At 40.7% G+C, this 19,114-nt stretch overlaps 2 protein-coding genes and 1 long non-coding RNA gene across 14 annotated transcripts in view; 1 reads left to right on the plus strand and 2 right to left on the minus strand.

Annotated features, from left to right (window-relative positions):
- Window positions 1-19,114, minus strand: part of LOC112244872 (nuclear pore complex protein DDB_G0274915) — a 710,200-nt gene that overhangs the window by 510,613 nt on the left and 180,473 nt on the right. The gene's annotated exons all lie outside the window — the stretch shown is intronic.
- On the minus strand, window positions 4,351-8,247 carry LOC112244854. Its single transcript, XR_002952650.2, has 3 exons — window positions 8,138-8,247; window positions 4,617-4,742; window positions 4,351-4,505 (listed from the first exon to the last, which is right to left on the minus strand). It is a non-coding gene; the product is annotated as an uncharacterized LOC112244854 (long non-coding RNA).
- Window positions 8,285-19,114, plus strand: part of LOC112244852 (inter-alpha-trypsin inhibitor heavy chain H3) — a 42,587-nt gene continuing 31,757 nt past the window's right edge. For both annotated transcript variants that reach the window (XM_024412683.2, XM_024412684.2), the window contains exon 1: window positions 8,285-8,391. In XM_024412683.2, the coding sequence (XP_024268451.1) occupies window positions 8,314-8,391 (78 nt within the window). In that variant the 5' untranslated portion in view covers window positions 8,285-8,313. The remainder of the gene's footprint in view (window positions 8,392-19,114) is intronic.

Here is a 19,114-nt window from a genome sequence, read left to right on the forward strand (position 1 = left end):
CCATTTTCTCTGTAGTGTCCACAAATTATTTCAAGCTGTCAGGCATTCCCTTGGCAGCAAGAGGCTCTCAGTGGATGCTGCAGTGTACCCAAGTGACGTCGGGAGCAACTGCTTGCACGTGCGTTACCACTCCACTATGTCTCCCTGTCATGGCTTTTGCGCCATTAGTACAGATACCAACACATCTTGACCACCAAAGTCGATTTGATGTCACAAAGCTGTCCAGTACTTTAAAAATATCCTCTCCTGTTGTCCTGGTTTCCAGTGTTTTGCAGAAGAGGATGTCTTCCTTAATTGACCCCCCATAAACTAACGGACATTTACCAGGATCTGTGCCAGTCCCGTCAGGTCTGTTGACTCATCCAGCTGTAACACATAGAATTCACTGGCTTGTATGCGAAGCAGTAATTGTTTCCAAACATCTCCTGCCATGTCACTGATGCATCATGAAACAGTGTTGTTTGATGAAGGCATTGTCTGTATAGTTTTTGGGTTTTTTCTCCCAGTATTTTCCCAGCCATATCCACAGCAGCAGCAGAAATAAATAAGTCCTCCACAATAGTCTGGGGCTTGCCTGTCCTAACCACTCGGTAGCTCACCATATAAGGTGCTTCTACCCCTTCTTATTAATGGTATCTGTTGCCTTAATACATGTCTTACCACTCGAAAGTCCTCTTTACTCTCGCTCCAAAAACTCTGGTGCCCTATTTTTCAAATTCTCATGTTTAGTTTCTAAATGTCTGAGCAAGAGTGAAGGTTTCCTGCGAGAGAGTAACGGTTAATGTGATTGGAGGTTAATTATTTGACTAGGCTACCTGTATTTGACATTGTGTTGTTATTTTGCTTAACACTAGATGGTTTAATTTAATTTTGGGCAGTGAAACGAGGCTACTCAGGCGAGAAAAAACCTCACCCAAATGAATAGCCCCGTTGGATGGTATGGTTTGACAACCATCTAGTGGATGGAATTGCAGAATCTTCACCTGAGACCTGGATGGAGTCTGGGGACAAAGTGAGGGAAATTATCTCTGAGAAATTGAAGATAGACTACAGGAAGATTGAGGTGGCGCGTGTTCACAGGACTGGAAAACCCACCACCGGCCCAGGTGATAGGCCCAGGCTGATAGTGGTCAAGTTCCTGAGGTTCAAGGACAAGGTAGCTGTTCTGGAAAGAGCCAAGAACTTGAGAGGAACGTATATCTTCCCCAACGAGGACTATCCTGAAGCTATGCGCCGGAGTAGGACAGAACTGATCCCAGCCGTGAAAGCTGCCAGAGGGGGTGGGGACATTGCTTACATCCGCTATGACAGGCTCATTGTCCACCCTCCCTCGCAGAAGCCTGGAAGGGATGAGAGAGCCAAGCCTATGGGTTCGTAGCTTCAACCCTGCAGCACACGCACACCAATTGATTAATGGACTGCAGAATGTATGTTTTTTTCTCTAGCTTTTTTTTTCTCTTTTCAGTATTATGTCTACCTCTGATAAGCTACCCAGGAAATGGCTGAAAATAGCCCATATTAATATATGTAGCCTAAGAAATAAGGTTCATGAAATCAATAACTTGCTAACGTTCATATATTAGCCTTTTCTGAAACTCGCTTAGATAATTCATTTGATGATACATCAGTAGCAATACAAGGATATAACATCTATAGAAGACACAGAAACGCTTATGGGGGAGGTGTTGCTTTATATATTCAGAGCCATATCCCTGTAATGCTTAGAGAAGATATTATTATGTCAAGTGTTATTGAAGTGTTGTGGTTGCAGGTTCACTTGGCACATCTAAAGCCTTTTCTTTTGAGGTGTTGATATAGGCCACCAAGTGCTAACAATCAGTATCTAAATAATATGTGTGAAATGCTTGACAGTGTGTATGTGATGTAAACAGAGAGGTCTACTTTCTTGGGGAACTGAATATTGACTTGTTTTCATCAAGCTGTCCTCTCTTGAGGAAGCTTCTTACTATAAGCAGTGCCTGTAATCTGGTTCAGGTTATTAATCAACCTACCAGGGAGTTAGCAAACACTACAGGAACAAAACCATCCACATGTATCGATCACATTTGTACTAATGCTGGAGAACTTTGTTCTAGAGCTGTATCTGTACCCATTGGATGCAGTGATCACAATATTGTGGCTATATCCAGGAAAGCCAAAGTTCCAACAACTGGGCCTAAAATAGTGTATAAGAGATAGTACAAAAGCTGTGACTCTTATGTGGATGATGTTACAAATATTTGTTGGTCTGATGTGATTAAGGAGAAGCATCCAGACGCTGCACTTGATGAATATATTAAATTGCTTCTTCCAATTATTGATAAACATGCACCTGTTAAGAAACTGACTGTTAGAACTGTTAAGGCTCCATTGATTGATGAGGAATTGAAAAACTGTATGGCTGAAAGAGATGGGGCAAAAGGAGTGGCTAATAAGTCTGGTTACATATCTGACTGGCTGACTTACTGCAAATTGAGAAATTATGTGACTAAACTCAACAAAAAGAAGAAGAAACTTTATTATGAAGTTCAGATCAATGATATATAGAATGATGGGAAAAAACTTGAGTACTTTAAATGAAATTATGGGCAGAAAGACTAATTCAATTCCATCTTTCATCAAATCAGATGGCTTATTCATCACAAAACCATTTGATGTTGGCAATTATTTGACTGATTATTTCATTGGCAAAGTGGGCGAACTTAGGCAGGAAATACCAACAACGAACAGTGAGCAATTTTATTCATGCGTAACAAAAACAAGTAATGAAAGAAAAGCATTGCAAGTTGGAATTTTATAAAGTTCATGTTGGAGAGGTGGGAAAATTATTGTTATCGATCAATAATGACAAACCTCCTTGCATTGAAAACTTAGATGGGAAGCTACTGAGGATGGTAGCTGACTCTATAGCCACTCCTATTTGTCATATTTTAAATCTGAGCCTAGAGCTATCTATCTAATAAAACTGAAAGGGTTGTCTTTAATGGAAGCTTCTCTAATGTCAAACATGTAAAGTGTGGTGTAGCGCAGGGCGGCTCTGTAGGCTCTCTACCATTTTCTATTTTTACCAGTGACCTGCAACTGGCATTAAACAAAGCATGTGTTTCCATGTATGCTGATGATTCAACCATATATGCATCAGCAACCACAGCTAATGAAGTCACTGAAACCCTTATTAACAAAGAGTTGCAGTCTGTTTTGGAATGGGTGGCCAGTAATAAACTGGACCTGAACATCTCTAAATCTAAGAGAATTGTATTTGGTACAAATCATTCCTTAAGTGCTAGACCTCAGCTGAATCTGGTAATGAATGGTGTGACTGTTGAACAAGTTGAGGAGACTACATTTCTCGGCGTTACCTTAGATTGTAAACTCTCATGGTCAAAACATATATAGATTCAATGGTTGTAAAGATGGGGAGAGATCTAGCCATAATAAAGAGATCCTCTGCTTTTTTGACAACACACTCCAAAAAGCAAGTACTGCGGGCTCTAGTTTTGTCTAATCTTGATTATTGTCCAGTCGTGTGGTTCAGTGCTGCAAGGAAAAACCTAGTTAAGCTGCAGCTGGCCCAGAACAGAGTGACACGTTTTGCTCCTAATTGTAATCAGAGGGCTGAAATAAATACTATGCATGCCACTCTCTCTTGGCTATGAGTTGGGGAGAGACTGACTGCATCCCTTCTTTTTATAAGAAACATTAATGTGTTGAAAATCCCAAATTGTTTGCATGGTAAACTTACACACAGCTCTGACACACACACTTATCCCACCAGACATGCCACCAGGGGTCTTTTCACAGTCCCCAAATCCAGAACAATTTCAAGAAAGTGTACAGTATTATATAGAGCCCTTACTGCATGGGACTTCCTTCCATATCATATTGCTCAAATAAACAAAAAACGTGGTTTCAAAAAACAGATAAAGCAACACCTCGTGGCACAACTCCTCTCCCCTATTTGACCTAGAAAGTTTGTGTGTATGCATTGATATGTAGGCTACGTGTGCCTTTAAAAATAAATGATGTAGTTCTGTTGTTCTTGTTTATTGCAGTTCTATATTATGTAATTCTGTATTATGTTTTGTGTGGACCCCAGGAAGAGTAGCTGCTGCAGTTTGGTAATATCTGCTTTAGGGGTTCTTCAAATTGAAACTGTGGGGTAACCCCTATACGTTTTTGAAGAACCCTTGAAGATGGTTCTTCAAAGAACCCCTTTTAATGGATCCTCGAAGAACTATTTCAATAACCTTTTGGGGTTCATTTTTCAACTACCCCCTCCCTTATTGTTGTTATTATTATGAATAATACTCATAACAACAATAACACAATATTTTAGTTGTGAGTGTTTATTATGATTCTAGTGGCATAGCAGAATAAAAAAATCTAAATAAGAGCTAAACTCCCAGCAGAGCCCCAAGTCCTATGGGTATATCCTCTGGCGTGTGGATGTTCTCCATATCCATAGCCAGAATGATATTGCATTGCATGGGGATCAAACATGTTTCCTGTTATAGTCATCAGAGGTGTAGGGAAACAAAACATTTTTAATTATACAGATGAATAACAAAACATGCCCACGACACGAATGATTTTGATAATGGTTTTCATGCACATACCGTGTCCATAATGTAGAGGCCTATGGGATATTCATTGAAGAGGTAATGGAGGAGGATGGTAAATGTGATCTGCATAACATACCAATACCAATTGACATACATTTGTATGTCTCCTCCTCTGTATACCTGCAACCACAAAAGTGAGCAGTTCAGTCATCTGCACCCAATACAGCTAGCCTTCAACATATTCTTATAGCCTACATATTTGTACCTCTTTGTTGATTGATATCCAATGAATTGTGTCTATTTTCTATTTAGAAAGATTTGCACAAATATGAAAAAATAGATGCTATCATCATAAAACAATATACATTTCGATCATACAAGGGACAAACCTTACCCTAAATTGAGGAGATCTTTAAATTTTTCAGTTAAGTGCCTGCACCTGCTGTTCTTTCAAATCCAAATATATCAGTTGGGCAGTTAAGTTCCTGCAAGAACCCCCACCAACTAAGGGTGTTCCTTGAGGAACCCCACCTCCTATGAGGTTCTTGAAATAAACTTTTGGGGGCAATTTTCAGTGCCAAGAACTTTCAGGATCTTAGAAGAACCCTTGTTGAACCCCTAATTTTTTAGAGTGTACAGTACACTCCTTTATTTTGTGTTGTCCTAGGCTACCTGGCTAAAATGCTTGCTCACTAGCCTAACTTGCATTCATGGGCAATGTTAGCCTTCTATATCTAGGTACGTATTTAAACTTCCATCCTCTCAGGCCAGGGGCACAACAATGTATGAATTAATGGTTGGATCAGAATCGCCGTTATAATCATTAGCCAGTACGGAGAATTAAGTAAAACGAAGGACAGCAACACAACGAGATGCAACAATTCAAGTCGTTTCGGTCAATGATGTATACTCAATGCGATTAGATAGGAGAGACGCCAAATCCAAGCTGGCTTTCCTTGACACTTTTTTTTTGGTGCGCCAGTACCATTCATATTTGAGCTTGCTCAGTTTAGCTTAAAGCTGATTGGCTAATGTTTTATACTTTTTTGTCAAGAGAGGGCAAATGGTCTATGGCTTCTCTCGTATTAAATGCTACGGGCGGCAACAATGTCATACTCATTTGGACCAGACAGTCTCAGATAATTGGCCTACACGTAGAGAGACAGAGGGGAGCAGTTTCGCACACTCGGATGTTTTCTCCTGTGAGATACATTCAGCCTCTTGCGAATTGAAGGGCAATTATGAAACACAGAGAGATGAATGATGAATAATTGTATGTTTTCATAAAATGTTTCTTGGTACATTTTTTGGGGGAAGCCTGACATCCCTTCCCAAGCCACTGGTTGTATTACTTCTGTAGTCCAAGTTTACACCCCAAATGGCACCCTATTACCTAAAGTACTGCACTATATGAGTCATTTTACCAAAGTGGTTCAAATTGTGGTTTGGAAAAAAATGAATGTTTTGTTCTATTTTTACCAAACTTTCAGCACGTTCTGCAACATATGTCAGATAGACATACTGTATCTACTACTCACACACTTTCTTTGTATTGCATTTTTATTTTTATTTTACCGAATTCCTTACCAGGCACAAAATTTGTCTCTACCGAAAAAATTGTCAAAGAAGTTGCAGTAAAGGGTGAAGCATGTACATATATAAATAAGCATGTACATATATAAATAAGCATGTACATATATAAATAAACATGTACATATATAAATAAGCATGTACATATATAAATAAGCATGTACATATATAAATAAGCATGTACATATATAAATAAGCATGTACATATATAAATAAGCATGTACATATATCATATATAAATAGCATTTACATATATAAATAAGCATGTACATATATAAATAAACATGTACATATATAAATAAGCATGTACATATATAAATAAGCATGTACATATATAAATAAGCATGTACATATATAAATAAGCATGTACATATATAAATAAGCATGTACATATATAAATAAGCATGTACATATATAAATAAGCATGTACATATATAAATAAACATGTACATATATAAATAAGCATGTACATATATAAATAAGCATGTACATATATACATAAGCATGTACATATATAAATAAACATGTACATATATAAATAAACATGTACATATATAAATAAGCATGTACATATATACATAAGCATGTACATATATAAATAAACATGTACATATATAAATAAGCATGTACATATATAAATAAGCATGTACATATATAAATAAACATGTACATATATAAATAAGCATGTACATATATAAATAAGCATGTACATATATACATAAGCATGTACATATATAAATAAACATGTACATATATAAATAAACATGTACATATATAAATAAGCATGTACATATATAAATAAGCATGTACATATATAAATAAGCATGTACATATATAAATAAGCATGTACATATATAAATAAGCATGTACATATATAAATAAGCATGTACATATATAAATAAGCATGTACATATATAAATAAGCATGTACATATATAAATAAGCATGTACATATATAAATAAGCATGTACATATATAAATAAACATGTACATATATAAATAAGCATGTACATATATAAATAAGCATGTACATATATAAATAAGCATGTACATATATAAATAAGCATGTACATATATAAATAAGCATGCACATACTTACATTACAAATTCATTTGGGACATTTTATCTGCTTTCAAAATGTACAAAAAAACATCCTCACTGTAATTTAAAAACATGATTTCTTTCCCTGATTATCAAAACCTTTAAACTGAATTTAGAGAAATATAATCTCTATTGTTCTCTGTAAAATGTTCAATGTTGATTGTATGATTCTGAAATGTATTGATTTATGGAATTTCTTATGTATGTAATAAATTATGTTGTTTGTTAGATGTTTAAATTGTCTCTTTTCCTATCTTTGTTTTGGCAAAATAAGAGGAGTTTCCGTAGTGACTTGGTATGCTGTACACATTGTGAACTTAGTTGCTGACTTAATTCATACCATAACTAATGTGGCACATGTGATTGACATACTATCACAATCAATAGGATCCAAAATATAAATACTTATCTATGTGTTTAATGTAGATTATCATATCAGATGTTTTTTCATTTCAATAAATGTAAAGAAAGTCAATTAACAATCGAGTGTCAATAGCAAAACAAAGCAAATTGTTTTGGTTGTGACTGTTTTGTGTTGGACTTTAGACTTATTTTGGTCTTTAACAAATCCTCATAGCTAGCATATGGCTAGCTATCTATCCTGTCCCACAACCATTATTTTCACATTTTCTGAAATATATGTTTAGTATTGAATAGGGCTGTTACGGTGAACGTATCAATGCCACACCGGCGATCATGAGTCATGACGGCAGTCAAATTTCACGTGACCATTAGCTGAAGGTAAGGTGACACAGTGTGTGGCACTGCAATGGATTATAATGATTTCTTACAAATCTCAACATAAACAATTTGAGTCTAACAAATACAATTTTAAAAAATCCCAACTGAGCTTCATTAGCTGGAATATAAAAGTGCTGAACCAACCTTTAGGACGTTATTTTAAGATGTTACTGCTACAATTCAACACGAGCACGTCATAGTCAGTAAATGGTGGATGAATGACTGACTGCTGTGTACTCTCTGTTTACTGGCCAATAATATCCTGTGCTCTTCTTTAAAAGGCTGGGAGGGTTTTGTGGGGCTTCATTTCTGCGGAGGTCATGATGAAGGGAGTCTCTGTAGGAGTCGGCCTCCTTGGGCTGCTGCTGGCCTGCGTTACCACAGCACCAACTGATAAGGTAGGGTCACACACAGGTAACAGTGGGGAAGGTACTCTACCTAGCAGTTTATTTTTAAAATTTTATTTCACCTTTATTTAACCAGGTAGGCAAGTTGAGAACAAGTTCTCATTTACAATTGCGACCTAGCCAAGATAAAGCAAAGCAGTTCGACACATACAACGACACAGAGTTACACATGGAGTAAAACAAACATACAGTCAACAATAAAGTATAAACAAGTCTATATACGATGTGAGCAAATGAGGTGAGATAAGGGAGGTAAAGGCAAAAAAAGGCCATGGTGGCAAAGTAAATACAATATAGCAAGTAAAACACTGGAATGGTAGATTTGCAGTGGAAGAATGTGCAAAGTAGAAATAAAAATAATGGGGTGCAAAGGAGCAAAATAAATAAATAAATAAAATAAATACAGTAGGGAAAGAGGTAGTTGTTTGGGCTAAATTATAGGTGGGCTATGTACAGGTGCAGTAATCTGTGAGCTGCTCTGACAGTTGGTGCTTAAAGCTAGTGAGGGAGATGAGTGTTTCCAGTTTCAGAGATTTTTGTAGTTCGTTTCAGTTAAGAGCATTGGGCCAGTAACCCAAACTTTGCTGGTTCGAATCCCTGAGCCGACTAGATGAACAATTTGTCGACGTGCCCTTGAGCAAGGCACTTAACCCTAATTGCTCTTGTAAGTCGCTCTGGATAAGAGCATCTGCTAAATGACTAAAATGTAAATGTAATATTGTTTTCGATTGTGTTGATTTGCCTGCATGTAAATGTGACCGTGTATGTTTGATTAGTTACATCAGCTCGGATGTGTCTTTTGATCGCAGCTTTGGGTGCACAGAAAGCACAAAATAGATCAGTTCAAGATACCTCATGTTGAAGGGGTCAGATTGAGCGAGACCGTTAGACTAAGTGAAGTCTATAGCTGTCCTGGTTGCTCTGCTACTTTACCCTTTCCAGTCCCTTGAAAAGACTGTGCGCCATGTCTCCTAGCTAGACAAACAAATGCCTGGGGTGAAAGAACGACTGGTCAATGCTTTTTCTCATTTGAGAGTATGTGGGCATGTATCAGTCTAGAGGGCAGTCAAACAAAAAGTAGGTGTAACCAATCAGCCAATCAGGTTTCAGATAAACTAATCTTGAGTTCTGGTTATTATGTATTTGTAAATGGTGGGATTGCTTGTGTGTACAGTGTGTGTGCGTGCGTGTCATCAACTAGCTCGCACAGTCTCATTTCAGAATTAGACGTTCAGACATGCTTCTCAAACGTCAAATTACGAAGTTGTTCCAAACGTCACATTTCGAAGTGTTTAAGTGTAAGCATTAACTCAGAATTTCTCAGGTTAGGGTTAAGGTTTGGGATAGGCAAAAAAAAAAATATATATATATCACTGGATTGGAAATTGCAACCTTTATAATCAGAGGCAGATGCTTACGCCTATTCGCTATCCCTGTCCACAACGCCCTATTAAAACCAAAACGTATTTGAAGTTAAGAGGTCTGGAAAGACAGAGGTTAGTTGGTATGGCAGACTGTACAGGGCGCATCACCTGCTCCCTTGTTTACATACTGTAGATCCAGAACACACTGAAAACACTCCACATGGCCGGCATAGCTGAACCTAATTGTATGATCACAATGACAACAGCCAGGTCACCCGTGATACAAGACAGTATTTGACGTCCATCAATGTCTGAGGACATCAGGAGATGATTTGGAAACCGACCACTAGGGGCAACAGTGCTCACTGTTGAGACTCATACATGCCCACATACTCTCAAATGAGAAAAAGCATTGACCATTCGTTCTTTCACCCCAGGCGTTTGTTTGTCTAGATAGGACAACAGTGCCCACTGTTGCCCCTAGTATGTTCTGGATCTACAGTATGTAAACAACAGAGCAGGTGATGGGCCCTGTCTGCCATCCAACTAACCTCTGTCTTTCCAGACTCACATACCATCCCCCACCCCACACACACACACACGCCACGCCCATCCCCCTTCGCCCCTGACCCTCATGGACGATCCCTAGGTCACTTAGGGCCTGTGACAGCTAGGGAGAGAGTGTATTGTCCATGGTGGGGGGTGAAAAGGAAAGTAAATAGGGAGAGTAAAGGGTAGAGAAAGATTGAGTGATAAAGTAAGGAGAGAGCGAGAGAGAGGTGGAGTGGGCCCACTGAAGGCTGGGAGCTGGGGCGGTGGAGGGAGAAGGGGAGGGGAGTAATTATCCGAGTGGGGGTCAGGGGCTTAATAGTGGATGTGGAGAGTGACAGGGCCGCCGATAAGCCCTTGTTCACACAGACAGAAAGAGTACAAGGAGAGAGAAGGGGACAGAGAGACAAACACTGGCATCCCTTACTGAAGAGGTGGGAATAATGTTAAAAGGAATGAAAGGCATGAGAGTAAACAAAGAAAGGAATGAAGGGGGAGACCCTGTTTATAGACCACCATGGCTGGACATACTGTACTAGTACTGTTACGCCAGCCACACACACACACACTTAATGCATATGGAGTGGGATGGCATTGTGAATCAAGGGACGTTTAATCAATTTCAGAGCTCAATCAATATGAATCCCATGTGACAGTGTTCTCCTCTGCTGCACTCGTCTCACCTTCCCCATGTTGACCCTAAGATATGTCCTCACCAAAGATCCTCTAACACAAGAAATCCAGTCACTGTCTACATAGTTGTGTTTACAGGGTATATTTAGTACGTAATACCCTCTCTGTGTGTGTAAGTGCAAGCTTATATCCCTGTGTGTGAGAAACATTAGGCTCTGCCTGCTTGCCCAGGTCCTCTTAATTACAAACATACAGCAGATTGTTTATTAAACAGACACCCTCTCCTGGCTCCTCACTGTAATATTCATATGTGTAATTGGATGCATTTTACCGCCATATCATACTGTGCTATGATTGTTTAAGACCACCCAAATGGTTAGGTCATGGGCAGTTTGATCCTGGTTGGCGATACGTGAACATGCCAGTTATAGCTAGCTAATAAAGAGCTACGTTAAGACATATCCTGTAGTTCTGCATTTTATTATTTTGTACAAAGTGTACAAAACAAGACATGGGGTCAGAGTAAAAGGTTCAAAAGATGGATTTTTCTGGAGTTCCTTCACCTCGAATGGACTGGGAGTCTACAAACTTACCCGATGCATGGCGTAAGTACAAACCGCATGTGGAGCAAATGTTCACGGGTCCTCTGAAGGACAGAGGAGAAGAGGAACAATGCAGCTACCTGCTCCTCTGGATCGGTGAAAAAGGGAGAGATATTTACAACACATGGACACTTACCGAGGCTGAATCAAAGGTACTGAAAACATACTACGATCGTTTTGAAGAATATGTTGCGCCGAAGACCAATACGATTTTAGCTAGGTATGAATTCCATGAGAAAGTACAGGGAGCTAGCGAGCCTTTTGAAGTTTGTGACAGAGCTGCGTCTGCTTGTGAAAGACTGTGATTATGCAAGCAAGGATGAGATGGTCAGGGACCATATTGTATTTGGAATACACTCACCGCAAGTGAGAGAGAAACTTTTGAATGTTGGGTCTAAGGTAACGCTGGATAAAGCTATCGACATAGCCAGATCTCACGAGCTGGCACAGGCTCAGATGAAAACCATTTTGCGCGTCCCGTACAGAGCGACACAGACCTAAAACGCCCCAAAACGTGGATATTGTGGATACAAAGTGCATGGCGAACAAGGAAATTGCCCAGCTAAACTGAAACAGTGTAGTACATGTGGAAAATGGAACCACTTTGCAAAAGTGTACAGAGCTTATCGTGGAAAAACAGTACACACAGTGAGTGAAGATGAAATGTCAATCAAAGAGTCAAAACACTGATGAACTGTTTATTGATTCAGTGACACAGAAAAGTCTAATATCAGAGACAGAGCAAGCCTTTGCTAACATTGAGATAGGAACACAAGGCACAGAGCTAAAGTTCAAACTAGACACTGGTGCACAAGTAAACATGATTCCTCTGAATAAATACGGCAGCTTGACATCTGAATGCGAGCTACAGCCCACCACGCGCAGATTGACTGGTTATGGTGGTGAACAGCTCCCAGTAAAAGGCACATGCACTTTTAAATGCAAATACAAGGAAAGTGACATGATATTGGGCTTTTATGTTGTTGACACTAGAGCACCTGCAGTGCTAGGTCTTAAAGCATGTTTAGACATGGCTAGTTTTATCAGTGACAGCACCAGTAGAGACAGAAAATGTACTGGAGGGGTTTGCTGATGTTTTTAAAGGAATAGGATTATTCCCAGGAGAAGATACCATTCACCTTGACCCAGACGCAACCCCTGTGGTCTACCCACCGAGAAAGATTCCCCTTGCTCTCCGTGACCGTCTGAAGAAAGAGTTGGAGAGCATGGAGCAACCTGACATAGTCACCAAGGTTACAGAACCGACTGACTGGGTGAACGCATTAGTGGTGGTGGAGAAACCACGCACAGGCAAGCTCCGAGTATGTCTCGACCCCAAACGCCCCCATTTACCCTTTACTGACGCTAGATGGCATCACACACAAGCTAGCAGGAGCACACTACTTCAGTGCCATGGACGCTAGATCAGGCTACTGGGCTATCAAGCTCACAGAAGAGTCATCTAAGCTCACAACATTCAACACACCGTTTGGACGCTACAGGTTCCGTCGCCTGCCTTTTGGGATTATCTCAGCCCAAGACGAGTTTCAGCGAAAGATAGATGAAGTGTACAAAGGCCTCGACAGAGTTGTGGCAATTGTGGACGACATTCTTGTCTATGGTCGAACCAAAGAGGAGCACGACCGAAACCTCCACGCGATGCTACAAAGGTCCCGCGAGAGAGGAGTCCGGCTCAACCCCGAGAAGAGCACAGTCGGCTCTACAGAGGTCAACTACTTCAAGCCAGATCCAGAGAAGATCTCAGCCATAAAAGAAATGGAGCCACCAAAGAACCGCGCAGAGCTGGAAACAGTGCTTGGCATGGTCAACTACTTAGCCAAGTTCGCACCCAGCTTCTCCTATGCTAATGCACCCCTGTGTCAACTGCTAAAGCAGTCCAGTGAGTTCCTCTGGGACAAGCGACACGACATTGCTTTCCAGAATGTGAAAGACTTGATCACGAGAGAACCAGGACCAATCCTTGCCTACTATGACCCCCGACAAAGAGCTCAGACTCCAAGTGGACTCGTCAAAGTATGGAATAGGTGCAGTGCTACTGCAAGAAGGAAAGCCCATCGGCTACGCTTCCAAATCTCTCACAGACTGTGAAATCAACTACGCTCAAATCGAAAAGGAGCTCTACACCATTCTGTTCGGATGTAAACGTTTCCATCAATACATACAGTGGGGCAAAAAAGTATTTAGTCAGCCACCAATTGTGCTTACACAATTGGTGGCTGACTAAATACTTCTTTGCCCCACTGTATATGGACAACAAGTCATTGTGGAATCAACCGTGAGGAAACCACTAGCCGCAGCCCCGCCTAGGCTACAGAGAATGATCCTTCAACTACAAAAATACGACTTCACAATCACTCACCGTCCAGGCGAAGACATCCCTGTCGCAGACACACTCTCCAGGAAGTTTCTTACCTATAAGGACAGCAGCCTCAGTGAAGGCATGGACATGCAAGTGCACACTGTGTACAGCAACTTACCAGTTAGTGACACAAAACTGAAGGAGATCCAAGCAGAAACAGAAAAGGACTCACAACTCACACAGCTGAGGAAAGTCATACAGGATGGATGGCCTGAGGAGAGGAGAAAATGCCCTCACAGCGTCTCAGAATTCTGGAACCATTGTAATGAACTATCACAGATCAACGGAATAATTTTCAAAGAAGAGAATATCATTATTCCTTCCAGTCTCAGAAAAGAGATTTTGACAAAAATCCATGCTGGACACATGGGCATGGAAAAGTGCAAACAGAGAGCACGGGACATTTTGTTTTGGCCCGGAATGTGCAAACAAATAGAGGACAATGTTGGTTAATGCGCCATATGTCTTGAACAACGCCCCTCAAACACCAAAGAGCCAATGTTACCTCACTGTATCCCAGACCGACCCTGGCAGGTCGTGGCAACCGATCTGTTCACCTGGAACAACGAGGACTACATCGTAACAGTGGACTATTACAGCAGATACTTCAAACTCGACAAGCTTCACAGCACCACATCTGCAGCTGTGATACACAAGCTGAAAGCAGCCTTTGCCAGGCATGGCATTGTAGAGACTTTAATATCTGACAATGTGCCCTGTTACAAATCAAATAAGTTTGAATCCTTCACATAAGCATGGGAGTTAACACATGTCACCACAAGCCCACATTACCCTCAAAGTAATGGCCTTGCTGAAAAATCAGTGCAGATTGCTAAATCACTCATGGACAAAGCAAAAGCAGACAAGAGAGACCCCTACCTCAGCCTCCTTGAATAGAGCAACACTCCAGTTGACAACTTCAAATCACCAGCCCAGCTGTTGATGAGCCGCAGGCTTCGCTCAATCCTTCCCAGCACCAACCAGCAGCTGCAACCTGAGGTTGTCAGCTACAAGGAAATGCATGGACAACATGCACAGAGACAACAACAACAAAAGCGATACTGCGACAGGTCAGCTAGACCACTGCCACCACTGATCGACGGAGAGTCAGTTAGTATCCAGGAGCATGGCCTCTGGAAGCCAGCAGTCGTCATCCAGCCAGCTGACACTGAACGTTCATATCACATCCGCACCGCAGAAGGAGCGGTGTACCGCCGCAATCGTCGTCACCTACTGAACACAAAAGAACAACACACTGACGAGATGAACTGTTCCCCTGAAAGAGAACATGATGGACTAAACACACACACAGCACAACATACACCATCCTTACCTGCAAACACCACAAGAACTGTTGACTGACACAGAAGCATGCTCAGCATCATATCGCACAAGGTCAGGAAGAGAGGTCAAGCCCAGAGCTGTCCTAGATTCCAAGAACACAGGATGAGATGTTACTATCCTTTGTGCAAGCACTTCCAAGAGTTAATGAACAGTGAGCGTGGTGAAATTTGGGGAGCGCATCGTCAGTAGTGTACCTTTGGTTCCTAGGGTGTTTCGGCCTTTCACACTATACACCCTCCCCAAAGGCGGCCAGCGACAGGGTGATCAATCCTACGCTTGCGTCCCATTCCCAATTAGTCATAGGAGTTGCCTTGTTGTTGATAGCCAACATCCCATGGAACTATGCATGGCAGGGGCGTCCTCCTCCCTGAGTCAAGCATTGTTGACCGCATACCTCCTGGCCCTCTCACTTCGGGGCCCAGCTGGGGTCTTTCCTCTTCATCCAGAGCCACTGACTGCTGCCTTCTGCCGCCTCCGATACAGCTTTGATTGCCGAACGCTGGCTCTGGCCCTTAATTCCCAGGTCTCTAAGCAGTCTGGTTGTAGATGTTGCCACAAAACCTCTGCAGCCCACCTCCACTGGTCGGACTTCTGTGTTCCAGCCATGATGCCGTGCTTCGGCAGCTAGATCAGCATAGCGCAGATGTTTTCGCTCATAAGCCTCATCTACTGAGTCCTCCCAGTGTACTGTGAGCTCAATGATGAAGACCTTATTGAGCGAACGGGACCAGAGCACCATGTCAGGTCTTAGGGTGGTGGTTGCGATCTCCGGAGGAAACACAAAATGCCGGCCAATGTCAGCTAGCATTTTCCAGTCGCGGGCCAAGCACAGCTGGTCTCGCTCTAATGGTGTAGAGACCTGTGAAATGTCAAAGGGTGTAGGCGGATCGCTGCCCTAAAAGCATTCCAGACTGTAAACTAGTTATTGAAAGTTCACTTGAAATGCTTTGGTATTGTATTTGTTTGAAATGTTAAGATGTTATTTCTACAGTGAAAGCTGAGTTGCTGAGAATCCCTTGTTTGAAAAGTAACAGTATGTTGGATTATTGTTTCAGAGTCTATGTTGATTCTGTTGGTGTAGTATTGCAATATAAATGGTTACTTACCTTGAGTTCAAACTACAGAGCATGTATTCAAATGAAACGCTTAGAATATGTAAACCTTTCTCTTTTGTTTTAAAAGAAGGGGGATGTAATATTCATATGTGTAAACATTTTACCGCCATATCATACTGTGCTATGATTGGTTAAGACCACCCAAATGGTTAGGTCATGGGCAGCTTGATTCTGGTTGGCGGTATGTGAGCATGCCAGTTATAGCTAGCTAATAAAGAGCTACGTTAAGAAATAACCTATAGTAGTGCATTTTATTATTTTGTACAAAGTGTGCAAAACAAGACACTCACGCGCACACATTCACACGCGAGTGAGTGTACAGATGTAGTCCTTTTTGTTGTGCGTGTGAGTGTCAAGCAGCAGCATGCCAATGTATTATAGAGGGTTATCAGTGCTAATTCTACAATGCAATCTCTAAATCCTAAATCGGGACGCAAAAATTATAAATGCAGTCATTAAATGCTAATTTGTAATGGTAATTGGTAAATGTAATGCTTAAATACTACATTGGAATTCCAACTAAGCATTTCGTTTTTTTTTTAAATAATACTGTGACACACACAATAAAAAGACTGCATATGTATTCATATGTTGAGAGAGTAAACAGTGTGCTCACTAGGCACAACCTGGTTGAATCAACGTTGTTTTAATGTAGTTTGTCAATGTGTTGTGACATGGAATCTACGTGGAAAATACATTGCATTTGAAGAAAAAGTAATCCACGTACACTGTTTTGAGAGGGAAATTTCAACCACAGGATTCTGTCATCATGGTAACCAAATTTCACACCCCAATTTTTTTTTTGAATTTGTACCTTTAAAACAACGGCAGATCTTCAACGTTCAATCAACTGTCAGAACAAAAAATATAGGCTGGGCAGCTCCTCCTACTGGAGAATTTATCTGTATCTACAGCTCTCCTTTGGTCTCCCATCCAGGGTTTCATCCAAGCCCCGCGATGATATTTGTCAATGACTGTTACCAATGTTCCATCGTGAGAATGATCGATGAGATATCTCCACTTATGAATGAAACAGATTCACTGGTGCTATTGAAGTCATTCCAAAGGGTAGGTTTAATAGAGACCAGTTAAATGTCACCATACTTTATCACTCATTTAACATCAATGATACAGTGCTGTGAAAAAGTATTTCCCTCTTCCTGATTTCTTATTTTTTTCTTCACATTTGTCACACTTAAATGTTTCAGATCAAACAAATTTAAATGTTACACAAAGATAACCAAAATGCAGTTTGAGTGATGATTTTATTTATTAAGGGAAAAAAAGCTATCTGAACCTTCATGGCCCTATGTGAAAAAGTAATTGCCCCCTTAACCTAATAACTGGTTGTGCCACCCTCAGCAGCAACAACTGCAATCAAGCATTTGCGATAACTGGCAATGAGTCTTTCACATCGCTGTGGAGGAATTTTGACCCACTCGTTGCAGAATTGTTCTAATTCAGCCGCATTGGAGGGTTTTCGAGCATGAACTGCCTTTTTAAGGTCACGCCACAGCATCTCAATCGGATTCAAGTCCGGACTTTGACTAGGCCACTCCAAAACCGTAATTTTGTTTTTTTAAAGCCATTCAGAGGTGGATTTGCTGTTGTGTTTTGGATCATTGTCCTGCTGCAGAACCCAAGTGCGCTTCGGCTTGAGGTCACGAACTGATGACATTCTCCCTCAGGATTTTTTGGTAGAGAGCAGAATTCATGGTTCCATCAATCACAGCAAGTCATTCAGGTCCTGAAGCATCAACGCAGCCCCAGACCATCACACTACCACCACCATATTTGACAGTTGGTATGATGTTCTTTTTCTGAAATGCTGTGTTACTTTTACACCAGATGTAACGGGATGCACACCTTCCAAAAACTTCAACTTTTGTCTCGTTTGTCCACAGAATATTTCCCCAAAAGTCTTGAGAAAGAGACTGGGCAAAAGTGGCATACATGGCAGAGTTCCAAGGCGAAAACCACTGTTAACCAAAAAGAACATAAAGGCTCGTCTCAACATCAAGATTTTTTTTGCCAAAAGTGAGACGAGCCTTTGTTCTTTTTGTGGTCAACAGTGGTTTTCGCCTTGGAACTCTACCATGGATGACATTTTTGCCCAGTCTCTTTCTTATGGTTGAGTCATGAACACTGACCTCAAAACCTCTCTGGGATATGTGGGACGCTAACACCGGTTCCAACTTGCGCAACGTGACTACAAAATATCTCAAAAGTTACCTGTAAACTTTGGCAAAACATTTCAAACTACTTTTGTAATAGAACTTCAGGTGTTTTTGTAAGTGAATAATCGATAAAATTGAAGATGGGATGATCTGTGTTCAATACAGGAAGAAAACAAACTGACACTACCTTTCTGGTCACGCGCCTCTATCTAACAATACACTTGAAGTGACCCTCGTTTTGAACAGGGCTACTTCTTCATGACACAAAGGAACCAATTTCTAAAGACTGGTGACATCCAGTGGAAGCGGTAGGAACTGCAAGAAAGTCCCTTAGAAATCTGGATTCCCAATGAAAAACCATTGAAAAAAGAGAGTGACCTCAAAAAAAAATCTGAATGGGTTTTCCTCGGGGTTTCGCCTGCTACATAAATTCTGTTATACTCACACACATGATTCCAACAGTTTTAGAAACTTCAGAGTGTTTTCCATCCAAATCTACTAATAATATGCATATCTTATCTTCTGGGGATGAGTAGCAGGCAGTTGAATT

Source organism: Oncorhynchus tshawytscha, linkage group LG02, assembly GCF_018296145.1.
Source record: "Oncorhynchus tshawytscha isolate Ot180627B linkage group LG02, Otsh_v2.0, whole genome shotgun sequence".
Taxonomy (NCBI): domain Eukaryota; kingdom Metazoa; phylum Chordata; class Actinopteri; order Salmoniformes; family Salmonidae; genus Oncorhynchus; species Oncorhynchus tshawytscha.